Here is a 22939-nt window from a genome sequence, read left to right as displayed (position 1 = left end):
TCATGATAAATAATGAAATATACAAAGGCTGCTCTGAAAGTAATGCCTCCTATTTTATTCTTTTGGCCCACAACATCAGAGGCAGATGTTGGTGGTATGGCATTAGAGGTTGAACCCTCCCAACAATATCCCGTTACATGTTGTTGCTGTGTGACAGATGGCACTTGTGATATGGAAGTGCATCTAAAGCAAAGGTGTGTCACTGAACTCCTCCTTGTGGAAGAAAAAGCACCCACTGACATTCATCGGCACTTGCTGAATGTTTATGAAGACCAAACAGTGGTTGTGAGCACAGTGAGTTGGTGAGTGGTGTGTTTCAAAAGTGGTGACCGCACAGCTGTCACAGCACAAAATGAAGACCATCTTGAAAAGGTCACCCAGATTATGACTGGACAAGTAGGTGGAGAGGTGGATACAGGCTTCAATGAATTGGAAACAGTGGTGGCAATGTTGGAATATTGCAAGTTTTGTGGCAGATGGATCCCATGAATGCTCACACAGGAACAGAAAGAACACCATATGCAAGTTTGTCAGGATCCTGACTAAGCTATAGGCTCAAACAACCACAGTCAGGCCAGAGAAGAAGATGATCTTTCTCTTGCAACATCAGCCCCACACAAGTTTGAAGACCATGGAGCACACTGCCAGCCTTGTCTGGATCATCCTACCACATCCACCAAAGGCACCTTCTGTGTTTTGGCTGGTGAAAGATGGATTATATAGGTGACATTTTGCCAGAAATGATGCCATCAGCTATGAAACAGTGGGTTACCTTTGCTGATGCAGATTTTTACGAGCAGAGCATGCAGACTCTTGTTCATTGCTAGCAACAATGCATAGCCAATGGTAGTGACTAAGTACAAAAATAGCATTTTGGTGTTTTGTACTAGAGAATTTGCTCTATCAAATGGTGTTTTTGTGCTCTTAGCATCTGTTGTTGTTTCCACAGAAATAAATACAAAGCATTACTTTTGGAATGACCTATGTATGTAACTTTTAGTTAAATGTAAATACTTTTAACACAAAGAAAATAACTGAAAACAGTGAAAAAATACAGGGCAAGATGAATTCAATGTAACAGAAGAGTGAAAAAAAAGATCCTACTTGGCAGTGGGACAGTCTGCATGGATCCCAGGCTGAGAAACAAAGGAGGACCTTTAAACCACAACTGATTCCATACCAGAATATTTTAAATCTTGAATATCTGGTCAAAAACTAAAACAGTGTAAAATTTGTAGTAACTTAGCAATAGAATAAATCTACACCATATTAAATTCAGGAAAGTATGAGAAGTCAAGAAATTTTTGTTCCCTGTTAATGAATAAGATCGATAAATAACATCTGAGTCAACTCCCTTGGTATTCTTCTCATAAGTTTCCCTAATAGTAGGATTAAGATGCAAAGAAATCTTATGTCTAACCATTAGAACAGAAGCTTCTGTCTTGCTGTTAAGAAGCAGTCTGGCTCGTGATAAAACAAAAGCACTGAATGCCATTCCCAAAATAAATTAATTACTTAAAGAGCAATTTTCCATTCTCAGTTTGAACAGTCTTGTTCACTGAATAAGAAATAAAGATCTTCACATCTTAATATCCCTTAAAATGTTATATTTTTCTTCCACTTAACTTCTATTAATCTTTATGTTTTGATTTGTCACAAGGAAGACTACTGGCTAAAGATAAACTGGCTAGATTATCTAATGCATAATCACTCATTTGAATATGAATAGCCCTTCAATTATGTTTTAATACATAATGAAAGAATGCAGTCCTCACTATTAAGAGTCAAAGTACTAAGTGTGAAACAGAAAGAATAAAATGACGAAGTTTGGTTTAAAACTTATCTTTTCTGACATAAAAATTTATTCTAGACCACCATAAAAACAAAGAAGATGAGTTACAGAACTGTCAGGAGAAAGTGATATCACACCCTCCTAACTCAATTGGAGCACTTACCTTGAAATAATGATTTTGAATTCTTTTTGCTTAAAGACATCTGAATACATAACCCCTACCTTCCTGAAGAGAACAAGTGACTTTGTAACGAAAGTTTTATTTAGGGTGAGGCCTCCTGAATCTGGCGTAGATGTTCTGAATCTGGTGTCAGATCATTCTGAATATGGTGTAGATGTTCGCAGAACACTTGTAATATTATCTGCACTTCCCTACGTGACAATCAGGAATTATCTGGAAAAGAGCATCCTCTAGTTCATGTGAAGTAGATGAACATCCACGAAAGGATTGAGGGAGTACTTCCTTGATGAATAATTTCATTCTCATTCTGCCAGGTATACTACAATCTGCGTCAAATAATGATAAAAATGGGAAATCTGCCTTTGTATCTCCTTCTGCTCTTCAAGTAAAATGATCATGAAGATGAAAAATGGAAAAAATTCCTCCAGTCTGCAAATATTTTTCCCAGAAGAAACGAAACTAACTGGCATTTATGAGCTGAGATTTCAGGTTAGTGATTTTTTAGTTTTAGATTATATCGAAACTATAGTTTTCAATTGATAATCTACTCACAGAAAAATATTTACTTAGATTTTTGATCTATCATGCTAAGTTTATTCATCTCACGTGTATGCCAGTATTTACTGACAAGCACACCATTGATATCTGTTATGGATCGTCATGAGAAGCTATTTCTATGAAATCCTTCCTGAGTTGTCACATGAAAATTCAAACTGCAAACATGAATAGTAACTAGAAAATTTTTAGGTTTTGCCATGTCATTTCAGAGAACTGCAGTGATGATTTCAATATTTTTTTTCTTTGATTTCTAGATCATAAGATCAAGAATTTCTAAAAATTTCAAATTATCCCAAATACAATTGTTTAGGATTAAGGACTACTTTTCTTTACCTTTTGCTTTCATTATGTTCCCAGGACAGATCCAATTAAATTCAAGGCAGTCAAGTTTTCCTAATCTTGTTAAGATAAATTAGGGATTACAGTTGAAACCACCAGTTGAACCAGACATTTCTTTTTAATGAGACTGATAGCTTCATTCATAAATGAGTAAGATAAGCAGGAATTTTCCTACACAAGACTTCTCTACTTTTAGCTAATTTGCTAAAAGTTGGTGTCATGTCCAATAGATGTCTTGGACTGGAATACTAAGTGGCAAATACAGGGGCTTTAAAAGCCTTTGGTTTTAATTCACAGAACTCCTTTAATACAGTGCTAAGGAGAGTTATAGGACTGTTTGAATCCCAAAAACCCCTCCTGTAGTCTTGGAATGCACTTTTGATTCTAAAGCTACTATAACCTCAAAAAATGTTTGGTTTATGTCAGTCAGAACAACACCAAAAAGTAAGAGTAGAATCATCACCCAAACTGGAAATTCTATGCTGCTCTACACCATGAAGAAGTATTCACCACTGATCTACAAGTTTTCCAATGTAAGGAAAAGATGCAGGGTAACATCCAATTCAATTGATAATTCAAAAGAAAAAATATCTCCACCCCAAGTTAGTAAGTGAAATCAAATAAGCAGCCACATAATTTGACAAGGATTAAACAAAGCAATCTAACAAAAAGCTTGGGATCACATTAAAAAAAAAAAAAAAAAACCCTCAAAACCCAAGTCAAATCCTGCATCCCTCCAAAAAAAAAAAAAAAAAAAAAAAAAAAAAAGGAAAACAACAACAAGAACAAAAAACAACCAAAACAAACAAACAAACAACAACAACAACAACAACAACAACAACAAAAGAGACTTGCAGAAATGTACTAGTGCAAAGACGCAGCACTAGGACTTCTTAGGAAAACTCGCCTGTGCTCCTCCATGGTTTGCTTTTTATAACATCCCAGAGTCATGGACTGCTGAAATAATTGCCGCATAGTATGGAATATAGCTCTTTCACAACATCACACATACTCTCCTAGGGACAATGCAGGTTTTTTCAGTTATGTAACCTTCCTTTTGTTCAGAACGGTATTATCATGAAGTTATTGAAATTGTAGCATTAATGGTATGTCGTTCTGTCTCAGTATATGTAGGACAGTATTACACAAAAGTCCAACTTGCATTTAGTGAACAAAAAAATGCGTAAGTAGTCATTGTGTGCATCCATAATAAAAAATTTTAGAAGCATTTTATGTTCCACTTTTTTTCTAACGTTTTAACAACAAAATCCAAAATATTCACACCTGAAGTTACTAAAAACCACGCGCTTTCATACGCACTTTCTCTTCTCTAAGCAATAGTTTGCTTCCCAAGTCACTGTCCTATAAAAAGTGTACTTAATAACAAATGTTTGATTTTTTTTCTGCTAATAGTTGAATGAATTATACTCTCAGGTGGCCCAATTATAACTGTTGCCTGTAGCCATAACAAAATTAAAGATTTCTGGAAACATTTTGTGTGAAATGCACTTGATCACTGAAGGCAGACATATTCCACAGAGTTTCAATGACTGCCCTCATGCCCAGGGGCATACCCTTTGTGTAGGACTTTAATAAAATTACAGCACTACCGATATTAGCACAACAGCCTATAGCCCAAATAAAGACCCCTATAATTTCAACAACAACAAGTGAAAAAAAAAGCACACACAAGCACATATAACCAACCATAGTAATTGTGGACTTACTTATAAATATATGATTCTAAATAATGAAACTGACAAGCATAGATGTTTTTTTTCCAAAATACTGATGTACTATTATTTTCATGACATTCAGCTACTTAATTATGTTAAATCTCAGCAATTTATTTTCCAGTTACATTTGGAAATGGGAGGAAGTTGGTAAGTACAAATCTGTAATTATTTCTGTGGTGTAAAATGAAATACATGGAATACACAACCTGTCTAGTATATGATAGTAGCACTTTTGGAAGGATTTCAGAAGATCTAGTAAGGCCACTTTTTAAATATACCCCTCCTTTTCGCTATTTGTGTACATATTGACAGAAAGATATAGTCTTAGAGGGATGAGATTCCTTGTTGTTTACTCAGGTGCCTCAAGCTGCTAGTCTCTGCACAGTTGCTACAGTCACAGAGAGGAAAGCGTTACTGCAAGCTCACAACATTATCCACTTCAGGCCTCTGCAAGTTTGCATAGTTTTCTAGAAGAGTCAGTGTCTCTGGTCTTGCTGTGCTAATCATTACTGCCACCACATTATTGAATATTAAAGTTAAGAGATAAAGATTTTCAGTCTCAATTCTCTTTGCTTACTGTGAGGGCTTACTTCTCCGTTATTCCAGAGTAACCATTCTAAAAGAGCAGTTTAGTTTGGCTGGGTGGTTGGTTTGCTAACTTTGTTCATTGTGATTAGATGAACTTCTAGACTCCACCTACACAACTGTGCAAGGTAAAAATATTACTAACACTATAATTATTTCAAATATATGATGAAACTCCATGCACTGCTTTGTTCTTACTTATAAAAACCGCAGTTAATAAAGAGCCATATGCAATGAAATTACAGTGTTTATTTATATAGTGATAAATATTCTTTCAAATTACTTTCTGCCTATTGAATTAAAAACACCAAATATTTTCCTTCCTATTCTGCTACACTAAAACTAATTTGAGTATGTTTTAGTTTAGTACATGTCAAAATGGGAACCTGTAAAAATAACAGAAATCATTCTCAAAATTTCTCAGCTGGTAAAAATGATTTCAAGTTTCTGAGGACAACACTCCTTAAATAATTCCTTCCATTTAAATATCATAAAAATGCTGACTACTTCACTTTGTGTTTTCCTTGGTAGCTGTCCGCATCCTGATTTCAAACCACTGACCTGTAGTTGAGGGCCCATCTTTTTGTTGTAGTATAACGTTTAGGGGCTGTTTTTAACAGTATGAATGACTCATTAACTCAAGAAGATTCCGTCTGCAGCCTACTGCCACAGATACGTTGCTGAACTAATAGCCTGGTAGATAAATGTGTTTTGGTAAAACAAGAGTTAAATCAGAAGTACAAAAGCATTCAGTTTGAATAAACAAATCCTTTTTTGTATTTTTAGCAGATGCCTTCATTCATACATGTAATGGGTCTGTTATTAGCCAGGAAAAAAAAAATATTGTTCTGTCTTTTAAAATTGTTATATCGAAAACCAAAGAGAAATAAATGCTATTTTTCCCTATTTGTGCATTAGCAAGGATAACTAGTCCCCTTGTAATGAGATTCACAGATTTTATGAATCTAAATTATTCATTGCTTGTAAAGAGATGTTTCATTGGCAGTTTCTATAATATACATATAAAATTAAAAAAAAGAAAAAAAAGAGCATTCTTTTTAATATGCAGCAAAGCCCCCTCAACAAATTATAGTGATTTTAGAGAAAAATAAGTGCTATAGAAATGTTTTTAAAGGGAACGATTGGATATTTTCAGTCCTCTTCAAAATCACAAAACCATAATTTCTAATCTCAAAATGAACTCCTTAAAAAAGAAAAAGAAGAAATGGTAGCAATTTTTCTAGGTTTTTGATCACAGTAACAATTGTTAGCATTTTCTGAAGATGAGAGGCAGATTGCTGTACTAATTATATTAAAACAAGCCCTGGCCAACTTTTGCTTTTCCACTTGCGATCAAGAACAGCTTAGCGCAAAAACATATTTGAAATTTAAATATTCATCTAATATGTTATCTCTATATATTTTCATTTCCTTTGCTTCAAATTTAAATTAAAAGTTTGTGAATTAAGGGTAAAAATGTTTCCAGACATGCTTAATTATATATATATATTTCTAAATATATATATATTTCTAAATATATATATATACACTAAGCAGAAGATTCTTTTTGCCTTTAGAGGGTTTTTTCTTTTTTTTTTTTTCCACAATCTGGCACTTCCACATATACAACAACAACTGCATCCCAGTAAGAATAATGATTTGCAGTTTGTACAGGATATATACATTTAAAAATGTTTCCAAAACAGGCTTTACTGAAGAATAAATCAATACATAATTTTTTAAAATCTACCAATTTTCTAAAAATCTTACTTAAGATACAAATGATTTCTTAACTGACTGTTTTTATGTTTAGGGGTAATCTATCTTCCTTGTGGTAATATAAAAGTTTGGTTTTTTTTGTCAGCTGTACTGACCATCAATTTTAGCTCTCAGTAAAAGTATAATAGGAAATACATGCTACGATTGATCTGAGAAAGTCATCTGGAATAAGCTACAGACTCTCAGATGCATTTTCATTAGAAGTAATCTGAATTTCCAAAAAAAAAAAAAAAAAAAAAAAAAAAGAAAGGAAAAAAGGCCATGATGATTTATTAACTGACACAGAGTACGCATTCACAGCCAACTTTGTCAGACTCACTTCATTTTCTTCACACATAGCTGTGAATGTCGAATTTTTCAGGCCTTTGTTTTTCAGCATCATCTTTCTGCATATTTTTTCAGGAAATGTCTCCTGCATTTAAATGGTAGCATGGTTGATAACCATTGCAAATAGCACCACAGCTATTTGCTGTAAAAGTATCTTGAAATATGAAATTCTATGTGAGAAAAGTTGAAAACAACATGGGAAGATAATTCTGACACATTATTCAACCAGCCAAGCTATCAGCCAGAAAAACATGTCAAGTTTTTAGCCATGATTTCCTAGGTGATATCCAGCCATTTTCCATAAAGGTGAAGAGTTCAAACTGCCATTATTTAGAGCTGGTTGGGATTTTGTGAAAGCATAATAAAGCAGTGCTACAAAGACTTCTTCAAAATGAATTCTGGCAATAAATAGCATTGAGAACATTGCTCTCTTTCTCTGATTTATTTTGGAAATATAAAATATGCGATATTTAGAAATAATAAGTAACTAGGGGTAGGAATGTAAAAAATTGCGTTCAGGAAAAGAAAGTTGAAACATCTGGATTTCAATCTGTGATTCTGATGTGGGCTTCAGTTTATGCCTACAGGATGCATGTAAGGCTCTTAGGAGTCCTGATGTCTGTGTTTGTAACAGAAAAGCAAGTGTCCTGAAACTGCCCACATGAATCCCCAGAACGTATCCCTTTAGCTGCATGAGAAACCAGTCTGAAGACTTAAAAAAATCACCATTATTTACCACTTGTAAGTATACTCTTTCATAAGCTGTGATAAAAATACAGATACAATTAACATTTGGCTTGATGGACAGCCATGTTATAGGCTGTGGGAAGCCGGGCAGAAGTGAACTAAATGCCACCTTGGACTTAGAACTAGCACTCTGCCTCTCCTAGCATACAGGGAGGTGAGGAACCTGCCTGACCCAACTGAAAGGGCAGCAGTGGAGTGTTCCTGTGCCTGCTGAAAGTCCCACAGCAAGGTGGGGGAGGCAGGGCCTATACCTGCAGCTCTCCTCCATGCAGGGCACTGGGAGCTGCAGCTCTTGTGTGGCCCACACAGCAGGACAGGAGGAGGCAGCCAGGGATCAGGAGTGGTTTGCTGTGCATAGGACCATAGAAACACTACAGAAATGCCACCGCCTCTGCACCTCTTCCAATTGCAAAACTCTAAAATCACCTGCCTAAGATGCTGACAACTACTGACCTAATCTCATACTGCTTTCAAAATAAATGGAGAATCAGAACCACAACATTTATTTTTTTGTGATGCATGTAACCTGTGCTGTTGCATGTGCTGCTAGGTGCCTGTACACACGCATGGATATGGAGACGTACAGTCATGTATTTGCACACAGTTCTTGCTGAAAACAGCTTCAGGACAGTGCTGTGTTCTACACGCTGACTGAGAAGCAGAGTATGTCCCAAAAGATGGGTCTCTGTCAGGGGTGCTGCAAGACCAGTGTGCATCCATGAGGGTCATCAAACGGGAGGAGACATCTCACTGTTTCTGAGTCTGCTGGTGCGTGCTCGCAGGCAAGCAGTGATGTGCAGTGTCCAAAATATGAGTACTTGCAAACATCTAGGGTCTACCTCCCGAGCTCTGAAAAACCTCTGGAGGTCAGGATAACAGGCTTTCAGAGCCCATCCATTGTTGATAGTTAGAGGGACTTATCTCACTCTGCCTCTGCAGGACTCTGCGGAGATTAAGCTAGCACTGCCAGAGCTGGCCATGAAAATACAATCAGAAAGTTGCACCGCTATACCTATCTGACAGGATCTCCTGAGTTCTAATTTCCTGGATGAGGTGCTCAACTTTGGCAATTAGGCTGCGATCAGGACACAGGCCCAGGCATTCAGGCTGCCGTGCACCTCTCCAGCAGTATTGGTGCATTCAGAGCTCTACGAAGGCTGCAGAAACCACTGCTGTGTAGTGCAGAGAGAGCCAAATTTGACTCCATTGTGGAGGTGCTAGTGACAATTAGAAAAGAAAGACATATTCTCAGCAACCTTGACTCTAGTGATCTTACATTGAAAAGAATACTATCTACCTATGTGTCGTAAAACAAAACATGGATATTTCTGAAAGATTTTTAGGATGTCCTGATATTTGACTTTTTCTATACTTTGTATTCAGTATTTGTACTGTATTCTGTATAATAGCAATTATGTTGCTATTTAGTAACATCAAATGTTGAAAAAATTGTGTTAAAATGCACATTAGAAAATTCCATCCTAAATATGTGCCCTTGTTATGATGATCTCATGGTGAAGTCAGTGGTTTTTATGAGATTTCTAAATAAAACGACATTTATTTTCAGGCAAATAACATACTGCTCCTGTGGTGTGCATGTTAGATGGTAAAGAACATGATAAAAAGAAAGGTCATGGCAACAGCAGTTTGATGAGAAATGAATAATTTGATTATTTTCATGGTGTGGATCAATAATGCTCTGCATCTACTGAAACCCACTGCCTGAGGGCACTTAGATAATCAATGGCGTAAAACAGAGCCTGCCTTTGCCCAAGCTTGCAGCCTCTCTGATCTTTCTTGGGAGGACCCTTGACGCCCTTAATTTATGTCAAGAGCATATCAAAGAAATTCCACAGAGCCTGGGTCATAAAGGGTATTTTAGTGGCAACCATTTGAAGTCTACGTACATATGTTCCTTATGTAACTCTGTTTAAGTACTTCCCCTCCAATGCCTAGGAATTCCTAGAAAGGCACAATTGCTACCTGGTACCAGTGTAACAATTAGTGCCTTGGAAAAAGAAGGTTGGCTAAATGGGGAAAATCTAACCCATTCTTCACTGTAAGCTGGCAACAGTCCTAAGACAAGAATCTCAGTCAACAGGGCATGTAAATAAACCCTTTTGCACCACCCAAGAATTTCCTCTAATGATGTGCTGGACATTGACATTTTTAATTTAAAAGAGCAGTCACTGGAAAAAATTAGTTCTGCATGATACTGGGGAGAGACAGTTGAAGACATGGTTTTCTTCAGTAATTTCTCTGTTCATTTGCAGTGAAAAAAGGGAGCTGGCATCTTCCAGCTGCCAAAAACCTTCAAGTCAAGGATACTTACTTCATTCTGTCTGTGGAGCTATTTTTCCCATCAGGGCTTCACAAGCAAGAAAATGTTTCCCAGTGGTAACCCTAGTACCACAGTGCTGTAATAGTATTTCCTTACTTCTTAACAAGTTTGGCTACCATGCTTTGAACACGCACACACACACACACACATGTACACGCACATGTACACGCACACAAACATACACACATGCAGGCATACAGAGTCAACACTGTTTTTCTACATGGAATTTTTGTCAGGAAATACTGTTTTTCCATCTTGCAATTAACTTTAACAAGACAATAGATGGTGCATAATCATTTGTAAAGGGACAGGAAAGCCAGGAAACCAGCAATTAAGAGAAATACAGACTGCAGTACATAGAGTTTAAGCAATGAGGTAGTAAAACTTGTTTTCAGCATCAATGTCATTGATTTTCTATAGCAGTTGAAGACTGGATAAAATTATTGCACTTATTAGATCTTTGTTGATTGTTCAACATTAACTAAATCCACAAAATAAATATATGTAAAATTGATCAGGTGATTCGGGGTCAGATCTAATTCCCAAGGTCAAGTAACCCTTTGAACATTCTCTAAGTACATAATCTTAGCACAATCCATCAAAGAAACTCACACACTCTTTTCTTCTACTGGCTCTTATAAAACACTAAAGTTTAGGAGATTAAGTGGAGTCAGCTTCAGTAGACAGAGCAATTCTTCCCAAGTGCTAAACCTCTCCTTGCAATGAAAACTTTCTAAAGCTGGGTTTACAAAATCCTATTGCTAACTTTACAACTGACCTAGAAATTATTATTCACTGCCAGTTGAAATACGGTGGATTTTTGTTTGTTTGTTTTCTTTTTCTTTTGACTGTCTTCTGTAAAGTATTGCAAAGGATGCATGGTAATGTTTTTGAGCATGAAACAGCTTAGAATTAAAAAACATGTTTCTTCAAGTCATATTCAACTAGGAGTTTGCACACCTGAAATATATGATGAGAATCACAAGCTGGACCCTGAAATTTGGTTCATGATGGCTGAAGAATACACAGTCCCTGTAGGTGTATTTTCAGATTTGAAACCAGAGACTGAGTTTCCAATGACTCTTAGCTATTTCTTCTCTGATTCCAGACATCTTTCTCTCTCATCTCTGAACTAAGCCATTACTCCTGAAGCCTAAATATAGAGTGATGTGGGACTGTACTCTCTTGTTCTCTCTCTGTCTAGTGACATTCTAGGTAAAAGCATCCTTGTCTAGGAGCTTAATGAAAATGGAGAATAGGATGTAACTACTAATAACTAACTATGAATGAATGCTGTTTGGACAACAGTAGAGCAAGATTCTGTGACTGGTGCTGAGAAATGCATTGGTTTCATCTTTTCTTAGGAGACATGAGTTTTTCTCTCATTTTCTAAGTACAAAAAGATGGAACTGTCAGGAGTATAGCTGAATATATAGATGAATAAGAACACATAAGTTATCTTCAGACAACAAGTAATGTGCTTCCAATGGCTATACATGACCTTGTGGGTTCAATTTGCTTATAATTAGAGTGTGAAATGGTGTCAGGAGAAGGCATTCCTCTGAGAGATGTGGGAACAATTCCCAAAGGAATGCTATATTGTACTTTACAATACACTGTCAGTAGTATTTGACATGGTTTACAAAGTCGTGAAAAAACTAAACTACATCCCAGGAATCACATTTTTCTCCTTTATGGATGGACAAAAGGGTGATGAGCTTTATGGGAAGAAGCAGCAGAAGAAATATATTTGATAAAAGACTATACAATATATCCAAATGTTTAAAAAACATCAGTCTATACCCACAAAATTTGTAAGCTGATGAACTAAGATGCCTATACACAGAGGTTCCATCTAAAATATTTGCTATTGGTGAGTCTTAATATACATACTACAACATTTTTCACGTTTGAACAAACCTGGAGTGAAAATCTTTTTTCTGCATGTTAATACTGAGGTGAGTAACAACAGAGTACAGTAGTGAAAAGAAAAAGGCAGAGAGAGCTTTTGGTGTTAGTGAAACTCAGGTGCCTCTAAAGCTAAAATGTGAGGGAAAAGCTTCAATTTGAAGGATATTAATTCAACATTAGTTTAAATACATTCATAAAGATACAGAACAAATATTCTAATAGTCTCTGAAAACAAGTAAGACATGAATGAGCTAGATTTGTCTTTCCTCACTCTGGCCAACGTTCCTACTTTTTTGGCCACCCCAGCAAACTGACATTTTGAGTGAGGATTCCCTGTTGTGAAATTCATTAGCTCGAACATGAACCAATCTTGAATCTCCATTTTTTCCCCAAAGGCTTCCAAACTTAAATGTTATGTAGTTATGCCTCTCCCTCAGCTGAGAAGGAAAGTTACCACTTACACTGAGTTCAAATTATGGAATAGTATTGTGTAAAAAAGAAATACCATAAAAACTATTATTTTTAATGAAATTAACTTATAGGCATTCCTAATATATTCCAAGTGAGAAAGCTAGATATTAATTATATATATTTACATATATACTTAAGTATCATGGTTTTATTCAAATCTCTTCCTATCTGTTTTCAAGACCATTACATATGAGCAAGAACACAGACCTATAGAAAATCATTCTGCAGGTAGCACTGCAGTATTTTTAGTATTCTATTGTTTCTTTTTTCTTCTTTTTAAAAGAGAGAGCAGTCTATCATTGTAATGGCATGACATACCAATCACTTTTAGCCAAAAATACTTAAAATTCTCAGAGGGCAGATTTTACATAAAACTTGTGCGACTATTTGAGGTTGTAGGTGTAGCCTGTGGGTGTATTTTGAAAATCTATGTCAGCAAAAATTTATAATGCTCTTTTTAGCTCTATAGATACTTTTTAGCAAAATATATGAACACAGTGTACTAGAAATTCTACCACCGCAGTGAATACCAGGCTTATTCGTACAGCAGGACACAAATCTATTTTCCCTTTCTCTCACTCTCACATCTAGACACATCAACACTCACTCTATCACTTATGCTGAAGAAGGTACCAGTTCACGTGAATGCTGCTTACCTGATCACATCTCATCAGCCCCAAGTATCTGAGAGACTTGCTGCTTTGTGCAATTTGGGTCGCTCCATGGTCTGTAATTTCTTTGCACCATCCAACATCCACCGTCTCTATTGTCATGCTGTATCGTCCAATGGCTATCAGAGCTGTAAAAAATGTTAAGGATATGAGCCACAGAATTAGAAAATACAGTTAGCTGAGTTATATGTATACACTAAATGATATTAAAAAGAAATTGTCAGAAGTTTTTATGTACCCTGTAATAAATATTGTATTTTAGAAATTTGTAACTATAGATGAGCCACAAATTAGGAATACAGATGTGCAAATACACACACACACACACACACACACAAACAGAGATAAACACATCTTTTGATATATTTTTCTATCTACTTAATTCACACAAATAGACCATAGCATAGATACTCCATGTGAACTCTTAATTACTTTATTTGGAAGGATCAAAGACAAATGAATTGAAATTGAAATAACTATAGAATTAAACAAACAAACAAACAAAAAAACAACAAACCTACCACACTATTCAAAGGAAATAACTGACACTGATAAAATCAACAACTTTTTTTTTTCCAGCAAAGTGATTTTGCAAAGATAGCACAAAGAATAACAGGACATTTCCTGTGTTAATGAAACAAACAGATTTAGGAAACCCTGAAGGTATCTTACATCATGTATTTTACAACAATATTCTAAAACTGCATTTCCTAATGTTTATAATGATGATGTGACAACAACCATGTGCTTCACTTTCATGTTTTCTTCAGGAACACTCTTGTAATTAAGAATAAAAAAATAAACAGGCCATAAAATAAAAAGGAGGAATTCAAACAGGAACTTGAATTTGAACTTTCAAGAAAAGAAAGGAAAGAGGAACTGGAAATTCTAAAAGGCCTGCAAACCACTGAGAATCTGAAGAGCTTCAACAAGCTTTTTCATGACATCGGTAGTCTGGAATGACATACAGGATTCAAATTACTATCACCTTGGTCACCAGAGATTATAAAACTTGTCGGGAAATGTAGGCTCAGAAACTATTAGTCCAGTTGTATTTTATTAACAGCAATGAGCAGCTGCCTTCATAGCTGAAAACTCAGCTTAAGAAAAAGTCCAAGGCTTCCAGTGCTATTCCAGCCATGAGGCAGAATGTTTGCTCTTCTTATTCTAGATATAATGCAGTTGCTGAAATGGAGATGAAGGAGTGACTTAGTACAAATAATGGAAATATCATTAAGGGGAAGATATTTCAGCAGATGTAAGCCGATTCTGTTCATACTACAGAGCCTGCTGTCACAGAAAGAAAAAGTTATGAAGAGCTGGTAGCTTTTGATATTCCAGATGTTAATCTTAGCTAATCAGGGTATATCTGAATGCTGGAAGCAGCGAGAACCCACCTGACCTTGCAGTAGTTTTATAGAGACCTGTACTAATGGCAGATGACAGCAAGGATAATTTGTTAAGTTTTAAATATTCAGGTGGACTTGATTCACAACCAAAATCAGCCAAAGGAGGCCGAGTACATTCTTACAAGCTGTGGAAGATGGAGTGGAACACATTTTTTTTTCTTCTTTTTTTTTCCCAGCAGTTCACACACACACACACACAAAAAGCAATGATAATTGAATTTTGTAGCTGACATAATTAACTTTTGATACAGTTGTCTATGTAGTTTCATTATGATTTCATCAATTTTTACATGACAATACCAACTCCATATTTCCAGTACATCCCTAAAAACAAATCCTAATTCTGCAGATGGGTACATTTTTATATAACAGAATATAAACCTTGTACTTTGTTCCTCATAGCCTTTTAGAAATATCACTTTAATAAAAGTCATGGAGAGAGAGCCTGAAACTTTCAGCACTTGTTTTGTAACAACAAAAGCTAGAGGAATTTCAGAATACTTAATGAAAATGTTTCAGACTTTCTTGTTGCGCAGGACTACTGAAAGCCTACTTTAGAATACTATCAGTTAAGTATAATTTGAAACACTTTTTGTTTTTGAATATTTCTGCTAGTTTTTATAAAGTTACTATAATCTGTCATCAGAATGAGAAAACAAAAAAGCACTCCTTTTCAAGGCTTTGTGAAAAAGTGATAAATGGATGAAAATCAGCAGAGAATACTTTCAAGGGAATGACATTAAAGATCATCAGATGTCACTGGTGAAGAATTCTCCTAGTAAAGGTATTACAGGAAATTAGACATATGAATTCTGAGAGCTCCTTCACAACACTTAGGTTAGAAGGGAAGTATGGAATGATGCTGTTGCTATATTAAAAAAGGTTGTTAACGCTCCGTGAAGAAGGCTCAAGACAAAAATGTAACCGGAGGATCATTACTCCAATAAGCTATCTTGAATGTGGATGGCTTAATGCAAGAAATTTCATGCGGGTGTTTGTATTTGCTCACAATGAACAAACTAGAAGAATAAAGTATCCTATTTCTTACTTATGCATACTATTATATAACCAAATACTCAAGTACAACCATTTCATAACAAAATATAATTTAAAACATGCTTTAATACCGTATAGTATGCATATCCTTGTTTTTTGGCATTTTGAGGGGCAAAGCATTTAATTTCTAGTGCAGGACTTTAAACTATACGTAAGTTTTACAGTTTTTCTATAAGAAGATAAATATTTATTCCAAACTAATGGAAAAGGGATTTAACAATTATTGAAACAAGAACAAAATAGTTATCAAATAACACATTATGAAGCCTCTTTGCAAAAAAGGCCTTCAATTCTTGTCTTCTGAGAACCTAGTCTTTAACCTGCTTTCTCTGCAGTGTTAAAAGAACGAAGAGAATGAGTAAGATAGTTCCAGGGTCTGGAAAATCTAAATAACTTCTATAAATGAAAATGTATGTGTATGTTTTTTTTTTTCATTCTCATTATTACATTCTGTCAATTACCAGTTAAACCAGAACAAGTGACTTAAATGTAGTGTGAGACAACCACTATATTTTTCATTCAAGTAACAATACTTACAGGAACAATACAAAGAGAAATAAAAATGCCTGAACCTATGCATGAGTATGACACACACACACACACACACACACACACAAAAACAACCTAACTGAAAAAAATAATCCAACTCTGTGACCTTGGAGGTTCCTGGGGAAGAATTTTACAGTTCATTTTACATTTTACAGTTCAGATTGATTTTCAAACAATTGTTTATCTGATGCCTTCACTTGTTCTTCACTTTATTGTATATGAAAATAATCGGTGAAATTTCATTCTGTAATCATTCTATGTGTCTGATCTGTGTTTCAAGTATGTCTTAGGCCAATGATGCCTGTGGTATGCTTCAGGTTTGGGATGGCTGCATGGACAGTACTTTTGTCTGGCTGGCCTTTCCCCTGCAGCATATTCGCCAGTGTTTCTACTCTGACTTCCTGTGGAGCCTACAGATAACATATGCACATATTTGGTTTCTCGTTCAACAGTATTAAGTAGCTGGGTATTCTTTAGTAAATAGGTACAAATTTTTCTTATTTAATTACAAGTGATGCTAGAAATCAATTATAGTATTACAGATGGTGTCTGCCTGATGGCAGTTACAACATTCTCTCAGTGTTCTAGCAGAAAATCACAGATTTATGTTCTAGTCTGCTACTCTTTGTCCCTAGATTAGCAGATGTCTTTCTTGAAAAAAAAACCAAAATATTTTGACAAGAGCATATCTGAAACATTTCACTGTTACGCTGTAGTGATATATCACAACAGTTAATCTATGAAATGCACAGACAGCATTTTTAGAAAACTTTAAATATCTGCAGTTGCACCCTCATGAGAATAGTGTTGGTCAGGGAAGAGATCTACTATTCAGCCTCCAGCAGCACCCAACAGTGGAAGCCACAGAAGGAAAATGAGACAGATGAAAATGTAATGATACTTTCACCAAACGATTTCCTCATGTGAAAAAAAATTACAATCTGAACTTTCTGAAGTGAGGCTGGTGCCTGTGTACCTCTGTAAATCCATCTAATCAGCCATTTTATGACAAACAAAACAAAACAAACAAACAAACAAACAAACAAAACAAAAAAAACTCTTAGGCTTCTGGACATCCTGCATCACAGAGTCCATCTGTTCGGCTGCCTTCTGTTTTGAAAACCTCCTTCACTTGTTTGTTTTGAACCTGCCCTAAAACTTGATCCTTTTTGTGACTGCTCAGTTCCCTTTCAAATGCTTTCTGGAAATCCCAGCAGACTGTATCAACCAGGCCTTGCTTATTCCTTGCTGACTTCTTCAAAGTACTCTGATACGACTGCGAAGTACAATTTCTCATAACGAAGCTGTGTCAACTCTTCCCTGATATGTCATATTTATTCATGTGTTCACTAATTGTACTTCTAATTATTGCTAATTTGCCTTATACAGATGTCAGGTTTATCAGTTAATATTCCTCTGATCTTCCCTGAAACTTTTTTCAAAATACCTCTGCCAAGCAGTCCTATGGTAGTTAAGCAGGGTGAAGTTAAAGATTAGACAGCTGTTAGCAGCTCAGCTACTTCAGCTGTATGTTTTTTTAGAAGACCTGGATACACATAGTTCTTCTGCTTCAATGAGCAAAATACTTTAAGCCGCAAGTTTCAGTCAGGAAAATGTTTGCATTGCTCAACAGTTTTGTTTTTTTTTTTTCCCTGCTCTGACTGCATTTGCCCACAGTAAGCAGAACACATTGATATTCTCAGAAAGCCAGGAGGTAATTTAACAAGGATGTGTACAGCAAAAGCCTTATGAAGTAAGTCTCGATGCTTTGTCTTAGGAACTTGTAGCACAATCAGCGATAAAGAACAGACAAAGGTGTGCCTCTCTCTGATGAGAACCAGGCTCTAGATGTAGCAAATGACAAAACAGAAAAACTGCACACTAAAGTTGAGGTGGGTACACAAAAAGCCACCATTTCGTTTACAGTTGCAGGCTTTGACATATGAATTTCTCTGTAAGTGAATATTTAACAGTGCATCCAATTCTTTTCTCTCCTTTTTCATACTTCCACTTCTCTTGGCAAAAGCAAGTTTTCATATTTCTTTTTGCAGAGTTAGGTTGGAGGAATGGAAATCAACTGATGTACAGCTCCTACAAAGCTGAAGATAAAGTGTAATGTCTTTAACTGGAATTGGACAATCACCCCCACAGCCTTGAGCTGTACTGAGTAAAAATTTCTCCAGTTACAGTGGTACTGGTAGTTTGTTGCAGCCAAGATGGTGAAAGGGCATATACAGGAACAGGTATAGGTCTTTCAGATGATCGGTTGGAATAGCTGGGAAAATAAAACAGATTTTGTCCTTAGAGCATCACCATTAGAAGCAAATAGTAATTTGACTAAATTTCATTTTAAACGGGTGTAGATATATGCATCTACTACTATGAGCAGAAGTGATTGCCTCAAAGTGGAAAGATCTAGAAAGACATTGAGCTCCTGAGTCGGTAAAACGAGAGGGATGAGGCTGCTGTAGTTATTTTGAAGGATATGCTTGGAAAACTCTACTTGGCAGTGTATCATCTTGAGGTTTTCCTCCTTATTTCTGCATATATGGTAAAAATAATAATAATAATCAGAATATAATATTATGCTATCAAGTTTCAAAAATTGCAGTAACTAACATTTATAATCTGACTAATGAGGGTCATTCCTAAGTATGAGAGTGTTGTAGCATAGAAAGTAACATACTTCTCTTCAGTATGAAGAGCCAATATTAAGCCCAATCTTAATTTAATTTTAATGCATTTTTTAAATCTGGAAAAAATTAGGCCAGGTTTTACATACATTTTTTTACCTCCTCAAGTTGCTTGGAAATCTAGTATATTAAGCATAATTACATCAAATTAAACAGATTTTTACTAGCACAAACCTACTGAACAATAGAATACTTCCTTAATAACTCCCAGTTCATTTTTAACAGAAAATAAACCTCTGTGAGATTTTCTGTGTTGCTGTTCTCCTCCTGTCATCACATAACAAACTATAAATGCAGCATGCATTTTTTGCATATGCAAAAAGCACTGTATTTGGTCAGCCCTCAGTAAGGACTGGAGAGAAGTATTTTTAAAAATTACCACTGACATCATTCTGACACTGGGGGCATTGTATGTATATAAATGCCATCACTCAAAACACATTCTAGCACTTGTTTATTCCATTCTTTCATCATTAATGACAAAAGCATGTAAATGCCCAAGAATTAGCATTTAAAATTTCCAAACTCTCTAAAGGTTTTATGCAGAGTAGAAATCAATCAGTCCTCCACAAATTACCAAGTAATAGTTTTCTTATAAAACTTTCCATTATCTTTTATTTATTATATAGCTAAAAGCTATTAAGGCGGCTTTGATAGCCATCCACTTGGTCATGAAAAGCCTAATGTACAACAAATGGTGGTGAAGTTCATGAGAGTTAAAACTGCAATAAGTAGACATAATAAAAAGAAAATTAGCAAAGAAAACTATACATCTAGATGTTAAGAAAACAACATAATAGTCCAGCTTCACAGACTGTGCAATATTCTCCTTCAGCTGCTGGAGGTACATCTACCTAAACTATTTAAAATAGCAAAGCTCTGGAGAAGCTGCAAAGAAAATGTGTGAATCAAAGAATTTAAATGGGCTTTTCTATCTGCTGTTTATATTAGTCTACTGAATTAGAAATGGAACAGAAAGGTGTAAATCATGCAGATAAAGTATAAGCATCTGAATGCATTGAAGCTTTACCACACAAAAATCAGTTTGATATTCTTTTTTCAGTAATTTGTGGAGAAGTATTTGTAAATTAGCCTACAATTAAACACAAACACTCATCAATTGTATAATACACAGTTGAATAAACAGACAATATACTGCCAGCTAGTTTTAAAGTACTACAATATTTAAGAACTAAAATTAAAATATTAACCTAAATATGTTACTACTATCCTCTACAATACACAACAGATTAGCTATTGGATACTTAGTTAACATAAATACTGCTTTTACACAGAAAAGGCTCTGCTGTATGAGTGCACACATAAAAACTAATTTTCTAAAAATTTTGCTGTGATTCAGGTTTTTTCCCTGAATGAGGGTGACAGAACTTGATTCTTCGGAGCTAATCCTGATGCCATAAAAAAAATCTTGATGAGTTCATACACATCATATTAACAGATGGGATTTATGTTTACCCTCTGCATCGATGAAGTTGATGGTTATCTGCCATGCAAATTACACGAGATCTTGCAATTCAGCTGATCTGTTATATGCAGAGACACGTACACTATACGTCTAATCCCATTTCCATGTGCCATAAATGATTTGCTGCTCTAACTGCAGGCAGCAGTTGAAGAAATCACTGCATGAATTCCCTGATGCTGCTGGGAATAGAGGAATCACAGCTCACAATGCATGTTGCTTCTGCATTAGAATAAGACTTACTGCATGGTACAACTTCTTAAAATATGCACTTCATCTACTTCTACTTCATATTTATAAGAGTATTTCCATAACTAAATACATGTTTGTTGAATGTTTATTGATACAAATCATGCATCAAGCCCTGCAGTTCATCTGCTATAAAATAGAAGCTACTACCAGTATACCACTCAAAAATTTCACTTTGTGCTGGCATCCCAGTCCTAAGTCCAGTTCTGCTCTGCCTTGTGTGTCTACATGACGTGCCTTACATAACATCTACATTTCAGCGCCACCATGAATCACAGAATCATACAATGGTTTGGGTTGGAAGGATAATCAAGTTCCAATCCCTTGCCACAGACAGGGTTGCCAGGTGTGAGATCAAGTACTAGATCAGACTGCCCAGGTCCCAATCCAACCTGGCCTAAAACACCTGCAGGGACTGGGCATCCACAAACTCTGGGCAACTTGTTCCAGCGCCTCACTATTCTATCATTAAAAAACTCCCCCCTAACATCTAATCCAAATCTTCCTTTCTTTAAATTAAAACTATTCGCCTTTGTCCCATCACTACCTACCCATGTAAAAAGTTGTTTTCCCTCATGTTTATAAACTTCCTTTAAATATGGGAAGGCAGCAATGAGGTATCCCTGCAGCCTTCTCTTTTGCTGACTGACCAAGCCTGGTTCCTTTAGCCTATCTACATAGGAGAGAATCATAGAATGATAGAATTACTCACGTTGGAAAGGACCTCAAAGATCATCAAGTCCAACTGCAGCCCAACCACAGTACCCCAACTCCAACAACCCTCCACTAAATCATATCTCCAAGCACCACATCCAAACGGCTCTTAAACACATCCAGGGATGGTGACTCAACCACCTCCCTGAGGAGCCTATTCCAGTGCTTAACCACCCTTTCTGTAAAGAAGTGTATCCTAACGTCCAACGTAAACTTACCTTGGCGCAACTTGAGGCCATTTCCCCTCGTCTTGTCACCTGTCACCAGTGAGAAGAGACCTACCCCACTCTCACTGTAAACACCTTTCAGGTACAGGAAGAGAGTAATAAGGTCTCCCCTCAGCCTCCTCTTCCCCAGACTAAACAGCCCCAGCTCCCTCAGCCTCTCCTCATAGGGCTGATTTTCCAAGCCCTTCACTAGCCTTGTTGCCCTCCTCTGGACCTGCTCTAGTACCTCCATGTCCTTCTTGTACTGAGGTGCCCAAAACTGAATACAGTACTCCAGGTGAGGCCTCACCAATGCCGAGTACAGGGGCAGGATGACTTCCCTAGTCCTGCTCACCATACCATTCCTGATACAAGCCAGGATGCCAGTGGCCTTCTTGGCAACCTGGGCACACTGCTGGCTCATATTCAGCCGACTGTCCAACAGTACACCAAGGTCCCTTTCCATCAGGCAGCTTTCCAGCCACACTTCCCCAGGCCTGCAGGGTTGCCTGGGGTTGTTGTGACCAAAATGCAGGACCTGACATTTGGCCCTATTGAAACTCATGCCGTTAACCTTGGCCCATCGATCCAGTCTATCCAGGCCCCTCTGTAGTGCCCTTCTCCCCTCTGGCAGATCAACACTCCCTCCCAGCTTGATGTCACCTGCAAATGCACTGAGGGTGCACTCAATCCCCTCATCAAGATCATCAATGAAGATATTAAACAGAAGCAGCCCCAGCACTGAGCCTTGGGGGACACCGCTCATGACCGGTCGCCAACTGGATTCAGCTCCTGTGAGAGGTGTTCCAATCCTTGGATCATCTTTGTGGCCCTCCTCTGGATCCTCTCCAAAAGCTCCACAGCTTTCTTTTGTTGGAGATGCATCCTGTCTTGGTTGCAGTACCCCATCTGGGGCCTCACGAGGGCAGAACAGAGGGTGACAATCACATTTCTTGTCCAGCTGGACTCCCCTCTGATGGAACCCAGGATACCATCGGACCTCTGGGCTGAAAGTGCACATTGTTGGCTCATGTAAGGTTTTCATCAACCAGAACCCTTAAGTCCTTCTCAGCAGGGCTACTATCAAACAGTTCTCTCAGTTCATACACATATCTAGTATTATCTTGACTCAAGTTCAAAAC

At 36.7% G+C, this 22939-nt stretch overlaps 1 protein-coding gene across 1 annotated transcript in view; it reads right to left on the bottom strand.

Moving 5' to 3' along the window:
- FBXL17 (F-box and leucine rich repeat protein 17) overlaps window positions 1–22939 on the bottom strand; it is a 290756-nt gene that overhangs the window by 5700 nt on the left and 262117 nt on the right. Inside the window, exon 8 of the mRNA XM_413983.8 lies at window positions 13424–13566. Within this exon, the coding sequence (XP_413983.4) occupies window positions 13424–13566 (143 nt within the window). The remainder of the gene's footprint in view (window positions 1–13423; window positions 13567–22939) is intronic.

This window comes from Gallus gallus, chromosome Z (assembly GCF_016699485.2).
Source record: "Gallus gallus isolate bGalGal1 chromosome Z, bGalGal1.mat.broiler.GRCg7b, whole genome shotgun sequence".
NCBI lineage: Eukaryota > Metazoa > Chordata > Aves > Galliformes > Phasianidae > Gallus > Gallus gallus.
The sequence above is the reverse complement of the archived record's forward strand: the minus strand, read 5'-3'. Positions and strand labels throughout refer to the sequence as shown.